Consider the following 19,139-nt stretch of genomic DNA (forward strand, 5'->3'; position numbering starts at 1 on the left):
GGGAGAAGAATGCATTATTTAACAAATAGTACTGACGAAATTGGCTCACTTGAATGAACAAAAACTTGAATCATTCTTACACACAGAGAAATTCAGACCTAAACACAAAAGGTACAACCAGAACATTACTAGGAGAAAACGTGGGAAAACAGTTCTGTGACTTTGGGGTTACAGAGGAGTTTGTTAACAAGATTGTAGAAAGCACAAGGTTGTGCTTTCTAACAAGGTGGTAGAAAGCAGAACCTGTAAGGTAAAATGTGATGGATCTATCCACAGTAAATGTAAAGATTTCTGTTCAACAAAAGACATCAGCAATGGATGACAATCTGGAAATCTATTCTTTGCAGTGTATATCATCAACAAAGGACCAATAATTTAAAATTTTAAAGAACTTCTCAAAAGTAACCAGAAAACCCAATAGAAAAGTGGACAAAGGGCAACTCCCTGGTGGTCCAGTGGTTAGGACATTGGGCTTTCACTGCAAAAACAAACAAAAAACAAAGCATATGCAGCAGCACTTCACGAAATGAGAAACCCAAGTGTCTCATGAACATATTGAGACATTTCTAATCTTGTTAGTAATCAAACAATGCAAATTCAAACAATAGTAACATACTGCTTTATGCCCTTCAGATTTACCAAAATCAATTCACTTTATTGTCTATAAGGATGCAGGGAAACATGATCATCTGATGGGTGTATAAACTTGAGCCAGTCTGGATATTTTGGACATATTTAATCACAAGCATACAAAATATACTTACAGAAAGCCCACATCCCTCCAAAGGATAAAAAAAAAAATTTCCCAAACACCTTAACACATACAAGAATGTTTATGGTAGCATTATATAGAAAGTGAACAGTTAGAAACACAAAAGGCACTCAGCTTCATATTTAACTGGAGTTCAGAAGAACGGCAGAGAAGAGTTTCCTGCTCTATATGGTAAATGCATATGGCTTGAGAAGAGACATTCGACATTCCATAGTTGTTTAAACAGACTAGTAGTGAAACAAGTTTTTAAGGAGTTGAAAGAAAAACTTGGTAACATTACATCCATTGTCCTTGGTTAGTCATGCAATTTATAGTTAGCTAACAGGGACTAGAAAATAAGGTCTCATGCCATGATCCAGTACTCCCCATTACATTATTTTCTCTCTTCAGTTGTCTGGTATGACATTTCACTGAAAAAATAGGGTGCATTTTCACTTTTTCTAAAATTCTTTGAAGAGTGGTAGAGAGTTATAAGTCCTATTTATTATAGCTTAAAAAGCACTCAACTAATATTAGTGAACCATTTTTTGAGCTATAAATAAGAAGTTTAGATAAGGATTTTGTATTCTCAAATTTGTCATCCGTGTTTTACCTATTTTTTCCATATCGATATATCATTATTTACTTCATGTTTTTCTTTAAACATTTGCTTAAAAAAAAAAAATCAGTTCTGTCCTAAGTAAAAATATTCATGAATGAGATTTGATGTGTTACATTTTATAACATATAATTTAAATCCATAAAATAAAATTATATACTATATACAATTATTTTTATGTAATGTGCTTTATGGGTCTGGATTAGATGATTTCTGAGGTTCCTTCCAAATTAACATTCTGTCATTCCGTGTTAGTTTTTCTACTTTAGCAATAGTTGTTCAATAAAGAATCTAATCAACTATAATCTTATAACCATAAGGAAGTGCTATGAGGGAACTCCCTGGTGGTCCAGTGTTTAGGACTAAGCGCTTTCACTACTGTGGCCTGGGTTCAGTCTCTGGTTGGGGAATTAAGATTCCACAAGTTGTGCGGCACAGCCAGAAAGAAAAGTACCATGATATTCTGCTTCTTAAAAATCTAAAATAGACACATTAAAATTTATAAATTCACTACTTCTGTTAGACAGGAAATTATAAAATATTTACAGGGTGTAGAAGTGAGTGATGAGGTATATGGTATGAAAGGAGTAAGTTATTTTAACAGTTTGGAGAATAGAGAGAAGGAAGAATTAAGACATCCACTCTCCTTGCTAACTGGGAAAATTTTACTCTCTTGAGACTTTCTGAAAACCCAAATGAGGTAAGAAAGGGTTGCAAAGAGAAGGGTAATCAGTCATAGAATATAGCTTGAGCAATATATTTCAGAAACATAAGGTTATAGCAGAGAAGTGATAACCCTAAATAAAATGTGCAAGGTAGGCAAGAAAAAAGAATTCAATACTCTCACATTTCAGCCAGCCAAAATCCAAACATCATGGTAAATGGTCTTTAGGCAGAGGATCAAAAACAAAAACTAACACCCCTCCCCCAAACACAACAAAAAACCACCCATCACCCACCAGAAATGATGCTTCTGTGTTATTTTCATTTGATTCCAATTCCTAATCTTAGCTTACTCTGAAGAATAAGTGCAAAAGTACTATTTCATCTGTAATGTTTTTCAGTAGCAGACACTATCTAGGTATTAAAAACTAGAAAACATGGAGTTTTTATTCAAAATATACTTTTCATTAAAATTTTCAGTTCAATATTTTTAGCAGCAAAAAAAAAAAAAAAAGATTTTCCAGGTCATTATCTGTTGCCTATTTAAAACTCAAAATAAACAACAATAAACTTAACAGTTACGACAACAAAAATTCCTTTAAAAAAAGAATTTAAAGTCATTCTTTTTAAAATATGTGAATAAAACCACTAGATAATACAATATTCCTATTTAGCAATGTGAGAAAATTGTTTCTTTTTACAATAAAGAAATTACTTTTCACAAATGTGATTTATTTTAGGTTCAGGGAGTTACTAGTTTAATATCAAGGTTATTAAAGAGGATGAACTTAGTAAGGAAGTCGTGGTGATGCTTTAATGTGGAAACTCTTTGTATAGAAAATTATTTTTCAAATCAGTATAGAGCAAACATCATTAAAATTTTGTTTTTTAAACTTGTAAATTGAGCATGTAATTTCATATAAACATGTAAATTACATGTGACTTTAGGCTTTTTGTATTTATATTTTACACCATAAACGTACACAGTTCTTTCTCTTAGATTTGAATGTTGTCTTAAGATATTAATTTATGGAAAGCTAAACCAATATAAAGTATATTTAAAATTCATAAACCCAATGCCATGAATAGAAATTCTAATAGATACTCTGTATCTTCAGTCATCAGAACTGAAAGTTACAAAAGACTCTATCTTCAAAAGTTCATTTTTAATTTACGGGGATAAGACTGTTAATTGTAGTGTAAAACTGACTAACCAAATTTGCTTCTCTGTTGGGATTTACAGTTAATCATTAACTATTTATTTTCAGTTAAGTAAGTAGTATTGATTATTTTAAGTCAACCTGCTTCCCAGGAGGATTGTGGCTCGTTGATTTTTATTAGCTTTTTCAAATTTATGTCATTTATAGTGCTTTTAAGTCATCAGAATTCCATTAAAAATTTATCACAGTAGTTTGGGGGATGTATTAACCTGCTTGTAAAAGGTAGTAAGACTGAGAAAACAAGCTAAGATAAACTGTAAAGTGCCAGGAATTAATTCAATGCTTTGAAAATCAGATTTAAAAATTAGGAATATTGTTAGCTTACTAGGGGAAAAAAGCCCCAGAAACCTGTATATGCTACACCTGCGAATAATTCAGCAATCACCTAACAAGCTGCGGACCCTGTGAAAAGAAGAAACTGGTTAGTATGTGATGATAAATATTCAGAGGAACCTAAGAAAGGCAATTTAAAATGTGAAAACTGGCAGATTTACAAGCAGGAAGAGAGGCTTTTGAATACCACCCAACTATTTTCAAATAAAACTCATTTCAAGGTGAAGATGAAAGGAAAAAAACAAAAGATCCATCATGACTGTTCCCTGCTGTCAATAATTCTATTGTGTATTCTGTTATGTATTCTCAAATCACAAGAGTACAGTGGAAATATGTCTTTGAGTAGAAAAAATCCAGAAGCAGTTAGAAAATTTTCTTTTTAGGTAAGTTTGTTTTTCCAAAAAAGTTCATTAAACTAAAAACATAACTTGCTACTGCAGCAATTTAATGGTCACTCATAGGTTTATTTGAAGGCTGAGTCAATGCAAAAAGATTTTATTGGACAAACTGGAAGTAAAATGTGGCCTCAAGCTGCAGATTCATCAAAAAAGCACCAAATTATATGGTTCTAAAACTTGGATTTAATGCCTTGAGTTGTTCCATTACAATCTCTAATTTGATTACTAATGCCTGATCAAAAATGTAATGCTATAAGATACACAATTAGAAAATAAAAACAAACCAAGTCATTACTTAAGGTTTGTTTTCTGAAAATCAAATTCCTGAAGCTGAATGGATATTGAAAAAGTATAAAAACCGAATTACCAAGAAGCCAATTCTTGGCTAGGATAAGTAGTCATGAAAAATATCCCAAGGACAAAGCTCAGATTTTTATAACATGGTGTAATGGAAACATCACTAGACTGGAATAACTTGGATTCCACTCCTGTCTGCTCTAACTGGTTTTGTGACCTCGGCCTAATAATAACCTGTTTCTATAAGAAACATAGAAAACAAAAGGGTGTAGATCAGATGGCTTCTAAGGTTTTCTTCCAATTTAATTACAATTTTAAGTCTTGTAAGAAATGTTTTTATCAGACAGCCCTACCTGGAATGTTATAATCAGATGGAATGGTAATTTCTAGGAATACAAGTATGCATATATGACAAAAGGGTGGAAATAAAAATGGTTTTGAAAAACTTATTGCTGTCACTATTTACAAAACAGAATAAACTCCAATGGGTCCTATGAGAAAACCATAGGTCATAAACCAGTCTTTTCAACTATATTAATATTCCTGAGTGACAAATAGTTTGCTAGCAGCAATGTTTATTATATTTGAGGCCAATGATGCACAAAATACCATTTTCTTGATAGTACTTAAGAAGCTGTTACTGAATTGTGGTGGTTGTGTCTCCCTCAGTCTCCCCAGTTCATATGTTGAAGTAATGGAATATGACCTTTTTTGGGGATAGTGTCTTTATTAGGTTAAAATGAGCTTGGCAAGGTAGGCCTTAATCCAATGACTGCTTGGTTCCTTGTAAAAAGGAGACAGACTTGGACACAGGGAGACCATGTGAACGTGAAGATGACCATATATAAGTCAAGGAGAGTAGCCGAGAACAGATTCTTCCTTTATGGAACCAACTATGCTAACATTTCAATTTTGAATTTCTAGCCTCTACAACTGTGAGACAATAAACTTCTACTTTTTAAGCCACTCAGTTTGTGATAATTTGTTATGGCAGCCACAGAAAATACAGATGCTAAGATTGATTTACCATTATCAAAAGTAATTTATACTTTCTCATAACAGCAACCCCAACCTCTCATACCTTCCTATTTCTAATACTTCAGTGGGTTTTCTCAGAAAACAAATGATTTGGTATCAGAAGTTCAGGCATGACTTTGCAATTGCATAACTGAAAATGAAATATGAACAGATTATAAATGACCTACTTCATTTATAAATGAGTTATGAAATGTCCTTTATCGTTTAACCCCTTTATCAGTTCCTCCCCATCTAAGATTATTTAGCACATGGATAGGGGCTAAAATAAGGATTACAGAAAAAAAAAAGATTGCCAAGAAAATCACATCTTTCCCTCTTACCGTAACACGGGGCTCCTAGTGTCACTGAAAGACTCACACAGATGGAGAGTCCACTGTCTTGGGGATAGGAACTACTGGGGAATGCAAAAGCAGGGTCTGGATCTTGTTAACGGGATTATCAGTGGACTTAACTGTGCATTATGCAGCACTTTAGCTCTGGAAGTGCAGTACTTTAATGACTTCATCCATGAAAGATTGATCTTGTTTTGAGTTTAAAGAAGAAAAAGTCTCTAACACCTGTATTTATGGAAGGAAAACTGTAGTTTCTTTAGTGTATGTTTCCTATCAACAAAATCAGAGCACATGCAAGAAACACGATGACAGTCACCCAAAGTGGTTAAAACTACGAATGCATTGAAAATACCACATTTAGGATACAACTATATACTGAAAAGGCAGCAATGCCAAGAAAATGGGCAATTAAAAAGATCTTGTTAAAGACAATTCTCACAAGTTGTGTTTAAAATCATCCATTTTAACATTTTCAAAATAGTTGAATTTATTATTTCATATCAACATTATGGAAGTTAAAGAGAATAATCAAGTTGTTTCATGGACTGGAAGGTGACTTATTAATTCCCTTTCATTTCCAAACCTCATCAGGCAGTCACTACATTTATGAGGTAAATCAGCTGAATGCTTGAAATCTAGATGAATTTTAAGATCTTCAATCTGTCCTGTTGAATATTCACAGTATTGACATAAATAAATCCCTTCAGATAAATGTGAATTTAAATGTTTGCAATATTCTAGCATACTTGAGAAGCCTTTCCCACAGTCATCACAAACATGAGGAAAAATTTTAGTATGTTCAATAGCAACATGTCTGTTAACATTTGTATGAAGTCTACTCCGAAACCCACATACTTGACAAACAAAGAAGTTTTTACATTTGTCAAATGTGATTTTGCTTAAGAGGCTATACTGTCCATGTTCTCCATTGTTATACTTATCACTTAACTCTATTAATTTACATGCATGCTCATTTACCACATGGCTATGCAAGTCTTCTGGATCATTCGTTTCATGTTCACAGAACTGACACAAGTACTGTTCATCGCAGCTGTGCTCCTGGAAATGCAGGTAGAGTTCACTGCTTGAGGAGAACTGAACGTCACATTGCTCACACCAATAAAGGTGATCACTAAAATGGGTGTCTGCAATGTGCTGGCTGAGGTTCTCAAAAATTACAGTCTTATAATCACAGTATTTACATATGTAGGGGTCCTCTTCATGGAGTTTGGCATGTTCGATCAGAAGCATGTTGGTAGAGAAACTCTCTTTGCATACTCGACACACGTTTGAATCAGTACGCTTGTGCTTCAAGATCATATGCTGCTTTAAATCAGAAAAATATTTGCTGTTGAACTCACAAAGTTCACATTTATAGAGGCCACTGCTATTAGCTCTCAGTAAAGGCCATTTCTGCTGGGCAGTCACATTCAAAGCTTGGCTCTTGTCAACAATTTTGCAAAGTTTAGCTGGTGGCTCTTCATCAGTTTGGTCTTGGAGACTCTCAGAGGAATTGTTTTCTGTCTCTATATCATAGTCTTCAGAAATTGCATGCACTTCTGCGGCAATTGGAACATCTTCAGCAGTGTGAACTTCTATGGGGCTCTCCTCTTGGGTTTGCTGGTGGACTGATTCAGGGGAGTCACAGTCTTCATCACAAATTTCAATATCAGCAGATTTTTCTGAAAAACAAAGCAAGACTATTATTATTACTAAATAAGACCTATTATTTACTATTATTAAATAGTAATTGGCAAAAAGAAATTTATTTTACTTTTTATTTTTTTCACTGAACTATACAAAATGTGCAGATGCAATTAGTTTCTCTTACCTGTAGGAAAGGCAGCATGGTCTAGAATTCTAAGTACAGGACTGGGAACCAAGTAGTTTTGATTTCTGTTTCTGGCTTTGATTCCATCTGTAAATTTTGGCAATTCATTTGATGTCTCTGTATCAGAATCATCATCTATAAAAAAAAGAATTTGGAAAAATACTTATTATTTATATCAATCAAAACATTAAACATTACATGGACAAACTGAAATGCCAGTCACTAGAGAAAACTGGGCTTCAATATCATGTCTTTTTTAAAAAGACTTTATTTCTCAGAAGTTTCAAATTTACAAAAAATAAGAAGGTAATACAGAGAATTCCCACATATACTGCATTCAGTTTCTCCATTAACATCTTACATTGTTTGTTATAACAATGACCAAATGCTGGTAAGCTATCATTAACTAAAGTCCATACTTCATCCAGATTTTCTTAGTCTTTATCTAATATCCTTTTTCTGTTCCAAGGTCCCATCTAGGATACATAACATTTATTTGTCATATCTCTAGGCTACTGCTAGCTGTGGCAGTTTCTCAGACTTCCCTTGCTTTTGATGACCATGACAATCCTAAGGAGACTGGTCAGGTATTTTGCGGGATGCCTCATCAATTAACTTTGCTTTTTCATCATTAGACTGGGATGGCTCAGGCGGTAAAGCGTCTGCCCGAAATGCAGGAAATCCGGGTTCGATCCTTGGGTTGGGAAGATCCCCTGGAGAAGGAAATGGCAACCCACTCCAGTACTCTTGCCTAGAAAATTCCATGGATGGAGGAGCCTGGTGGGCCACAGTCCACGGGTTCGCAAAGAGTTGGACACGACTGAGCGACTTCCCTTTCCCTTATGGATTATTTGAAGGTAAACAGAGGCAAACTGCCTTAAAAATCACATCATATAGAGAGTAGAAACTATTAACATTATTATGACTGCTGACATTGAACTTGATAACCTGGGGCTTTATCAGGTTTCTCCACTGTAAAGTCACTCTTTTACTTTCCATACTCTACACTTTGGAATTAAGTTACTGAGCACAGTCCAAAACTTAAGGAGTGGACAGTTATGCTTCACCTCCTTGAGGGAGCATTAGCTATGTAAATAATCTGGAGTTCTTCTGTACAGATTTGTTTATTCTCCCTTATTTATTTATTCTATCATTTATTTATACCAGTATGGACTCATGGATATTTATTTTATACTTTGGGTTATAGTTCAATTTCTCCCCCTCTCATACTGTTTTAGCTTTGGCTACTGGGAGCTCTTTAGTTGGCTCCTTATGCTCCTTTGGCATACTTGTATTGAATGACTCTATATGTTAAGTACTTTCTTATTTTCTCGCACAACAAAATGCTCCAGGCTCATCTTTTAGGTTTCCTGCTCCAGAACTAGAATCAGCCATTTCTCCAAGAAGCCCTCATTCTTCTTATTGGAAAATGGTATTAGAAACCAAGATCAGGGCACTAGATGTGCTCATTGCTACTGGGATGTCATTTCTGTTAGACTCTCAGTTAACAGAGCAAAAAATATGTGCATGTGTACTACTACAAATATACTGACATCCCGTAAATGTTTCTGTATGTAACTGTGTCTATATTAAGCCAAATATGAGTTCATACTGATGTCTCTGACTGAATGTTGTTTAAATGACCACATCCTTCACCTTGTGTTCTTTCCTTCCATTAGCCCTCCAAACTGAAATGTACAGCTGAACAGAAGAACTGTGTGTAACACTGTTCTTTTTGTGTGTTTTGTTTTTTTTTTTTTTTTTGCTACTCTACACGGCACTTAGGATCTTAGTTCTCTAACCAGGGATTAAGCCTGTACCCCCTGCAGTGGAAGAAAGGCGTCTTAACCACTGGACCATCAGGGAACTCCCTGAAATACCACTGTTCTTAACTTTTCATCATAAATACTCAAAACTCTGGGTCACTCCTGCTTCGCCACCAATTCCTAGCTGACTAAAACTGATAGAGGAGGATGTGTTTTTGATGTATATGTTTGAAATAATGTTAAAGATTAAAATTCACTTACCCAAAAGTCTCTTGTTTTCTTAAAACAAGTTTAGATACTTGCTCATTTTGAAACCATCACTTTTACTCACATTTTCAAATAGGAAATGAAAAATTATAAAAGCAATTTGAATGAAAATATTTTGGAAAATTTAAATATACCTTTGTTGTCAAAATATTTTAAGTCTGGTTGTCTCATAGAACAAACACTGTAACAATGATCAGAAAAAATTCCATTGAATCCATCTGCAATTCTGCTTATTCCAGAGGAATCTGAACATAAAACAAAATTTAAGAATTTTCAAGCACACGGAACACATAAACATCTACTGACAGCCATCTCTTTATCCAACATAAAGAAATTTTCATAGTATTGGTAATAAAGTGTTACTATTTCCCTCAATTCTGAAGGCTTTCATAATTCAGATATTGACTTTGAGCTTTGAAAGAACCATAAATTATACAATTTAAAATATAATACTTTGAAACACACTAAGATACAATTCCCATGGTCAAGAGTCCCACAAAATATGAATATGCAATAAATGTGTTAATTGCAAAAGACACTGAATTAACTACCAAGCAGATCTGCCATGTACTGCAGAGAAAGCATAATACACAGAGGAAGGTCTGAGGACCAGTTAGAACTTCTGAAGACAGTCATTTCAACTCTTGCCTCGGAAGGGCCAGTTAGGTAGACCAGGTTTAATTTCCTCAGATATGAAAAACAAGTAGGCTAGGTTGGTTAACAGGTATACCTGAGACTGCCCCAAGTATACATGTGCATAGCATATAGGTCAAGACCTCTTATTTGCCAAGATAGTAGAGCCAATCTCAAAGAAAAGATCTAAAATTATGCAATCAAAATGAAACTTACAACATTTCTGAAAATAATGTACAGGATAGTTTTTTTTCAATGATGCAAAATAGCTTTGATCAAGGTTATTATTAAGACTTAAGCACAAGCTTGGGAAACACAGACAAATCTCAATTATGCTATGTAAGTATGTAACTTGGATATCTAATCTTAAATATCTATAAACTATGAGGATTAAAATAAATGTTTGTTAAATTTTTATGTATGCCTAGTACACAGCAGACATTGAGAAATATATTTTCAGAGAATTTACTTAGGTTCCTCTTATGCAGAAGTTGACCCAGATATTTAACTCTAATCAGATCATTTATGAGAAAATGGATGGAAACACAATTGCATGGGAATTAAACATTGCCTAACTTTTAAATATTTTAATCGTACACTGACCTGAATAACGAGAAGGATGTAAAGTCTTCCTTTTTCTTTTTTTAGGATATTCATTCATATCTTTTTAATCTAAAAGATGGAAAAATTTAACAAATACATCACAGTAACAAGTGTTAATATTGTTATGGAAATTTATTCTAATAAAAAAATTGGCTGGCGATAGGAAATGTGTGCATCACATAAAAATTGACTTCATGAGTGAAATGTTAAACAATCTTGCTTATATTTTGGATTTACTTTTCTGATCAAGTTTAAAGGCAGGACACTGAGATCTGTTTTCTTTCTCCCTGAGGTTGAGAACTTTTCAAATGTTGATGTAATTGTGAAAATTGAATAATTACATAAGCCTAATGCTTATCTTTTATAAAAGAAAAATGGTACCTATGGCACCAAATTAAGAGTTTTATAGGTATATTTCTTACAGTTGGGAATATTTTGACAGTTTTGAAGCCACAGTTCAGTTCAGTTCAGTTCAGTCGCTCAGTCTTGTTTGACTCTTTTGCAACGCCATGAACTGCAGCACGCCGGGCCTCCCTGTCCATCACCAACTCCCGGAGTCCACCCAAACCCATGTCCATTGAGTCGGTAATGCCATCCAACCATCTCATCCTCTGTCGTCCCCTTCTCCTCCTGTCCTCAATCTTTCCCAGCATCAGGGTCTTTTCAAATGAGTCAGCTCTTCGCATCAGGTGGCCAAAGTACTGGAGTTTCAGCTTCAACATCAGTCCTGCCAATGAACAGCCAGGACTGATCTCCTATAGGATGGACTGGTTGGATCTCCTTGAAGTCCATGGGACTCTCAAGAGTCTTCTCCAACACCACAGTTCAAAAGCATCAATTCTTTGGCACTCAGCTCTCTTTATAGTCCAACTCTCACATCCATCCATGACCACTGGAAAAACCATAGCCTTGACTAGACGGACCTTTGTTGACACAATAATGTCTCTGCTTTTTAATACGCTGTCTAGGTTGGTCGTAACTTTCCTTCCAAGGAGTAAATGTCTTTTAATTTCATGGCTGCAATCACCATCTGCAGTGATTTTGGAGCCCAGAAAAATAAAGTCAGCCACTGTTTCCCCATCTATTTGCCATGAAATGATGGGACCGGATGCCATGATCTTAGATTTCTGAATATTGAGCTCTAAGTCAACGTTTTCACTCTCCACTTTCACTTTCAAGAGGCTCTTTAGTTCCTCTTCACTTTCTGCCATAAGGGTGGTGTCATCTGCATATCTGAGGTTATTGATATTTCTCCCGTCATTCTTGATTCCAGCTTGTGCTTCCTCCAGCCCAGTGTTTCTCATGATGTACTCTGCATAGAAGTTAAATAAGCAGGGTGACAGTATACAGCCTTGACATACTCCTTTGCCTATTTGGAACCAGTCTGTTGTTCCATGTCCAGTTCTAACTGTTGCTTCCTGACCTGCATATAGGTTTCTCAAGAGGCAGGTCAGGTGGCCTGGTATTCCCATCTCTTGAAGAATTTTCCACAGTTTATTGTGATCCACACAGTCAAAGGCTTTGGCATAGTTAATAAAGCAGAAACAGATGTTTTTCTGGAACTCTCTTGCTTTTTCCATGATCCAGTAATGTTGGCAATTTGATCTCTGGTTCCTCTGCCTTTTCTAAAACCAGCTTGAACATCTGGAAGTTCACAGTTCACATATAGCTGAACCTAGGCTAGGAGAACTTTGATCATTACTTTACTAGCTAGTGTGTGAGATGAGTGCAACTATGTGGTAGTTTGAGCATTCTTTGGCATTGCCTTTCTTTGGGATTGGAATGAAAACTGACCTTTTCCAATCCTGTGGCCACTGCTGAGTTTTCTAAATTTCCTGGCATATTGAGTGCAGCACTTTCACAGCATCATCTTTTAGGATTTGAAATAGCTCAACTGGAATTCCATCACTTCCACTAGCTTTGTTCATAGTGATGCTTTCTAAGGCCCACTTGACCTCACATTCCAGGATGTCTGGCTCTAGGTGAGTAATCACATCATTGTGATTATCTGGGTTGTGAAGATCTTTTTTGTACAGTTCTTCTGTGTATTCTTGCCACCTCTTCTTAATATCTTCTGCTTCTATTATGTCCCTACCATTTCTGTCCTTTATTGAGCCCATCTCTGAATGAAATATTCCCTTGGTATCTCTGATATTCTTGAAGAGATCGCTAGTCTTTCCCATTCTATTGTTTTCCTCTATTTCTTTGCATTGATCACTGAGGAAGGCTTTCTTCTCTCTCCTTGCTATTCTTTGGAACTCTGCATTCAAATGGGTATATCTTTCCTTTTCTCCTTTGCTTTTAGCTTCCCTTCTATTCACAGCTATTTGTAAGGCCTCCTCAGACAGCCATTTTGCTTTTTTGCATTTCTTTTTCTTGGGGATGGTCTTGGTTCCTGTCTCCTGTAAAATGCCATGAACCTCCATCCATAGTTCATCAGGCACTCTGTCTGTCAGATCAAGTCCCTTAAATCTATTTTTCACTTCCATTGTATAATCATAAGGGATTTGATTTAGGTCATACCTGAATGGTCTAGTGGTTTTCTCCACTTTCTTTAAGTCTGAATTTGGCAAGAAGGAGCTCATGATCTGAGCCACAGTCAGCTCCTGGTCTTGTTTTTGCTGACTAGTATAGAGCTTCTCCATCTTTGGCTGCAAAGAATATAATCAATCTGATTTCGGTGTTGACCATCTGGTGATGTCCATGTGTAGAGTTTTCTCTTGTGTTGTTGGAACAGAGTGTTTGCTATAACCAGTGCATTCTCTTGGCAGAACTCCATTAGCCTTTGCCCTGCTTCATTCCATACTCCAAGGCAAAATTTGCCTGTTACTCCAGGTATTTCTTGATTTCCTACTTTTGCATTCCAGTCCCCTATACTGAAAAGGACATCTTTTTTGGGTGTTAGTTCTAAAAGGTTTTGTAGGTCTTCACAGAAGCATTCAGCTTCTTCAACATTACTGATCGGGGCATAGACTTGAATTACAATGATATTGAATGGTTTGCCTTGGAAATGAACAGAGATCATTCTGTCATTTTTGAGATTGCATCCAAGTACTGCATTTTGGACTCTGCTGTTGACCATGATGGCTACTCCATTCCTTCTAAGGGATTCCTGCCCACAGTAGTAGATATAATGGTCATCTGAGTTAAATTCTCCCATTCCAGTCCACCTTAGTTCACCGATTCCTAAAATGTCGACATTCACTCTTGCCATCTCCTGTTTGACCACTTCCAATTTGCCTTGATTCGTGGACCTGACATTCCAGGTTCCTATGCAATATTGCTCTTTACAGCATCAAACCTTGCTTCTATCAGCAGTCCCATCCACAACTGGGTGTTGTTTTTGCTTTGGCTGCATCCCTTCATTCTTTCTGGAGTTACTTCTCCACTGATCACCAGTAGCATATTCGGCACCTACCAACTTGGGGAGTTCATCTTTCAGTGTCCTATCTTTTTGTCTTTTCATGCTGTTCATGGGGTTCCCAAGGCAAGAATACTGAAGCCACACACTCCCTTAAAAAAAATACTGTCACAAATTTATATTAATCCTCTGGCTTCAGAGGGGGGGAAAAATCACCCTCATCATTCAGAGGCTCAGAATACAATTTTCAAGAAAAAATCCTTTGCTTACTCATGAGGTCACACTCAACATTCTATTGAGAACAAAAGAGATGTGGCAGCTATTGAATAAATATCCATAGACTGTTATAAAACTGACTAGTTTTACCATATCCCACTTACTTGGTGTAATTCTTAATACTGGAGTGAGGAAAACTGAATTACAGGGAAGTTTTCACAGATGGTGAAATATGTCTGTAGGAAAAATAGGACAAAAGTCTTATGAGCAAAAATGTAGTTCATTTCTGAGACTCAAGGTACCAGATGTTAGTTAACTGGGAAGCTATACAGAATTAACTCAAGTACAATATTCTTTTCAATACATACTCTATTAAGTACTAAAACTTGTATAAATTGATAAATATGTGACTATATGTAAATATGTGTCATATTTCTTTCAAGTGAATTTACCTTCTAAAGCTATCTTAACACCAAAAAAGGAACATAAATAAATACACAGGAATATAAATCTCATTAATTTATTTGTGTGTGCTCAGTTGAGTCCAACGTCTTTAAACCCCATGAACTGTAGCCTGCCAGGCTCCTCTGTCCATGGGATTCTCCAGGCAAGAATACTGGAGTCGACTGCAATTTCCTACTCCAGGGGATCTTCCCCACCCAGGGACTGAATCTCCTTCTCCTTCTCTTTCATTATTCAGTCACAATGAAAACCAATACAATCAAAGCTGACAAATTAGTACAGGCTTTTTTTTATCTCTTTTTTTGGCTGCACTGGGGTGGCTTGTGGGATCGTAATTCTCTGACCAAGGTTAGAACACATGCCCCCTGCTGTGGAAGCACGGAGTTCTAATCACTGGACCACCAGGGAATTCCCAAATTACAGATTTTAAACTGTTTAAATCCTCCTTATAGATTGTTAATAGAAGAATAATAATGATCATTTACTGGGCACCAACTATATACCAGGCTGTGAACATACTTTATTATTTAAACCTATGATTAGAAAAATCTATAACACGCTCTCCAAATCACTATTATCTACCCTTTGTTACTGATAAAGAGAGCTTACCAGGTGGCTCAGTGGTAAAGAATCTGCTTGCACTGTAGAAGATGCAGGAGATACAGGTTGGGACCCTGGGTCAGGAAGATCCCCTGGAAAAAGAAATGGCAACACACTTCAGTATTCTTACCTGGAAAATCCCATGGACAAAGGAACCATCGCAGAGTTTGACACAACATAATGGCTATACAACAATTGATAAGGAAATTGAGGCATAAACTTAAGTCAGGGGAATAGTAAATAAGTGACAGGGTTGAACAGAGATCTAACTTGAACATAAGATTTTCAAGTCTATGCTTTTAATCTCTTTTATTTATAGAAATAGGGAGATAAATTAATCAGTCCAACTGAAGTAGTAGTGTTAGAATCAGAACTCTTTCCTCCATTTCAGATTAGTGTTCTTTCTACTATAGCAGTGGGAAAATAAGGAATGTCAGAGAAAAAACGCATTGTAAAGTTTCTTCTGTGAACTTATAAGCTTCTTTTCTTATCACCACGGTGATACAGGTACACAGTAGGTAGAACTTGGCATCGTTGGAACTTGAGGTGCACATACTATTTTTGCTGCTTTATTAAGTGCTGGGTATATCAATACTGGGCTTCCTAGGAAGAAGTGGTAAAGAAACCGCCTCCCAATGCAGGAGACTCAGGTTTGATCCCTGGGTTGGGAAGAGCCTCTGAAGAAGGAAACAGCTACCCACTCCAGAATTCCTGCCTGGGAAATACCGTGGACAGAGGAGAATGGTGGGAAATACACAGCTCATGGGGTCACAAGAGTTGGACACAACTTACCTACTAAACAGTAACAAATCATCAGCACTATACATAATGTAATCATACACTTAAAGTGCTGCTGAATTTACTGCGAATTTTCTTTATTTGATTTTTCACAACAATCCTGTGAGGTAGATAGAAGGGCTACTATCAAATCTACTCCAATTTTACTGAGGAAACAAATTCATTGAAGGTGAAGTCAACTAAGTAGAAGAGCCAGCAATGAAACAGTGTGTCTTCTGACTTCTGGGTTTACAATTGTGTGATTAAATCTTCATTTCTAATCACTGTCACCAGCAAGTTACATCTTGCTCCCAGTCCTTAGTCAGCCACCAACTGGGAGGAGGGTGAGGGAATCACTCAAAGAAACTGACAACCATGATATTTGCAGAAATGATGTCAACATGTATAATGCCTCATCTAACAATGCAAATTAGCATTCCCTGAACTCACCCCATCAAGTGTATTAAAAAAAAAAAAAAAAAGCTGTTTTCATATTTATGTAATAAACTAAAATCTTAAGACTTATTTCTAATACTTCTTTTGTACAGAATTTATACAGCTGAAAGCTTTATGCTTCATGTTCTAAATGTTTTACACATATCAGACAGAACACTGAAAACTGTCAGCCGAGCATTTCAAACACTTCAAACTCTTTCAAAGAAGCAAGGAAACCAAGAATGGCATTAGAATTAATGTTACAACCTGGCTTGGATTCAGACTGTCAGGTGAAAAGAACAGGATTACCTTGATCAGGAAATGTTTGAGTCCTACCTAGGGCTGAACAATATCCAAAAGTTTACAGGGCCTCCTTTAAGCAAGATGGTAAAATGCCCACTCAAGACCAAAAATGCTAACCACCCTTCATTTCAGCAAATGCTTTTATGTGCCTTTTGTGTGTATAACTGCCCTGATGAACTCTGGCTTTTTACCTAAGGATGTCATAAACACATTTGCTCACTAGTCTTCCTCTTTTAATGGGAAGATTCTGAACATGCAATTTTTCACTCCTCTTCCTCACTTAAAAAAACTACAGATAAAATTAATATATGTCACTGTAGTAAACTCAGAAGAAAAAATAATTAAGTCACTTAGAATCTATTCATCCAGAAAAAAACACTGTTAATATGTTCTCCCCTGGTAGCTCAGTGGTAAGGAATCTGCCTGCAATGAAGGAGACACAAGAGAAACGGGTTGGAAAGATCCCCTGGAGAAGGAAATGGCAACCCACTCTGGTACTCTTGCCTGGGAAATTCCATGGACAGAGGAGCCTGGTGGGCTACAGGCTATGGGGTTGCAAAAGAGCTGTACAAGGCTTAGCGACTTAACATTTTAAAGTATAGACATGTAGACATTATCTCATGCTAAGGGATTCATACATACTTTAAATTTACAAAAAGCTAACCATGCCATCCAAAACACTCATTAAAAAAAAAAAAAAAAAAGCAACTTAGAAGACATTTGTCATCATCTTTCCAACTGTCATTTTTTCAACAATAAGAACGTCTAAGTACAAACCACAATACAGATTGGCAGACTCCTTTCGGCAGTCAGCACTTGTATCGGACGTCAACCTTTTTAAGACCTTTCATGCAGTGTAAATATATATGACAAGCATTTACAATAAAAAGCTGGTTTTATACTACAGAGTTTTAGAAGCATGTTCTTCCCCAGCTTCATTTTGAAACAAGTATATGTCTTTTCAAAGACATGAAAACACAGAAATGCTGCAGGAGGAAACTTGAACTAGAACCCACCACACGTCCCATTTAGTGTCAGTCTTTGCTTTATCACTTTGCTTAGAGATAAACTGCCTCAAATCACTCTTCTCCCTAGGTTGTACTGAAAAACAAAAGCAAAATGGTTGTACCCTAATAAGTGCCTTAGACTATATGGCTGGGGACTTAAGAGCCTGAAGGTTGCGACTCCCGGCGCGGGCAAAGGATGCGCCGCCGGAGGGTCACCACGCCAGCCGGCAGGGCCTGAGGGCCAGCGTGGCACGGATGGGGGCCCGGGGCCCAGAGAGGCCGCGCAGGAGCCACCGGGACCCGGCTTCTCCACCGCGCGCCACGTACTGGCCCCATCCGGGCCCGGCGACTAGCCAGGAGTCCCAAGTCCCGACCCCAAAGGCACCATTCGGAAAAAAAAGCAGCGGGGGACAGAGGCCAGCCGGGGCCGAGATGCCCTCAGCAAGGGGTGGAACTGCCTTCGGGATGGGGGAGGGGCGCGCCATCCCGCCAGAAAACGAAGGCAGGGTTTCAGTTTTAAAGGCGCCATCCGGTCTTCCCTGCCCTCTCCCGCAGGAAGCTGCGTCCGCGGCCCTTGCAGCAGTCCGGGGCCCGGGCCGCTCCGCCCTCACACTCACCAGTCCCCGGGGCCCGCCCGGCCAGCCCAGGCGGCGGCCGAGACGCCCGAGCGCGGGCGGAGGGGTAGCGCAGCCCTGCCCGCAGGCGCTCGGCGGCAGGCGGCGCCGCTCTGGCCCTGGAGCTCCCCGGCGCTCCGCCGGGCGGGCCCCACTCCCTCCCCGCGCGCCCTACGCCCAGCCTGCGAGGCCCCCGGCCCAGGCTCCGCGGCCGCACTCACCGCCGCGCTCCGCGCCTGCGCCGCACGCCTCAGGGGCCCGCCGAGAGGGCGGGGAGGTGACGAGGTGAGAGTCGGGGCCGGGGAGCGAGCGGCGTGGCCTCGCCTCGCTCCCGGGCTAGGAGGGACCACCGGCCTCCAGCCCCGGGGGTGGCCCGGCGGCCCGCGCCCCCTGCAGGCACCTCCGCGCCTTCGCGGGTGCCTTCCGGGAGGGGTACGGCGCGTCCCGGAAAGAGCGGGTGATTCCACCCTCTAGAATTACTCCTAGCGAGGCTGCCGAGGGAACTCCCTCCACCACCACCGCCCTGCTCTCCCTCCCGCCCAGAGGAAGTGGGGGGAGCAGCAACGCGCGCCAGACGCCCTTTTCCCACCAAGTTCCTCCACGGGGACAGGCG

General features: G+C 38.2%; 1 protein-coding gene across 5 annotated transcripts; it reads right to left on the reverse strand.

The window, feature by feature from the left end:
• Positions 1–5,299: 5,299 nt before the first annotated feature.
• Positions 5,300–19,017, reverse strand: ZNF639 (zinc finger protein 639). Of its 5 annotated transcripts, none has more exons than XM_027540441.1 (8): positions 18,530–18,631; positions 17,922–18,006; positions 15,400–15,482; positions 14,493–14,564; positions 10,752–10,820; positions 9,650–9,760; positions 7,483–7,617; positions 5,300–7,333 (listed from the first exon to the last, which is right to left on the reverse strand). In XM_027540441.1, the coding sequence occupies exons 5-8, from the start codon at positions 10,807–10,809 to the stop codon at positions 6,180–6,182; spliced, it is 1,458 nt and encodes a 485-aa protein (XP_027396242.1). In that variant the 5' UTR covers positions 10,810–10,820; positions 14,493–14,564; positions 15,400–15,482; positions 17,922–18,006; positions 18,530–18,631; the 3' UTR covers positions 5,300–6,179. The 5 variants fall into 5 exon arrangements, with proteins under 5 accessions (XP_027396242.1, XP_027396252.1, XP_027396266.1 ...); XM_027540431.1 differs by lacking the exon at positions 18,530–18,631 and adding an exon at positions 18,748–18,941 and having other exon boundaries at positions 5,882–7,333; XM_027540451.1 differs by lacking the exons at positions 17,922–18,006; positions 18,530–18,631 and adding an exon at positions 18,748–19,008.
• Positions 19,018–19,139: the final 122 nt, after the last annotated feature.

This window comes from Bos indicus x Bos taurus, chromosome 1 (genome assembly GCF_003369695.1).
Source record: "Bos indicus x Bos taurus breed Angus x Brahman F1 hybrid chromosome 1, Bos_hybrid_MaternalHap_v2.0, whole genome shotgun sequence".
In the NCBI taxonomy this organism is placed as follows: Eukaryota; Metazoa; Chordata; class Mammalia; order Artiodactyla; family Bovidae; genus Bos; species Bos indicus x Bos taurus.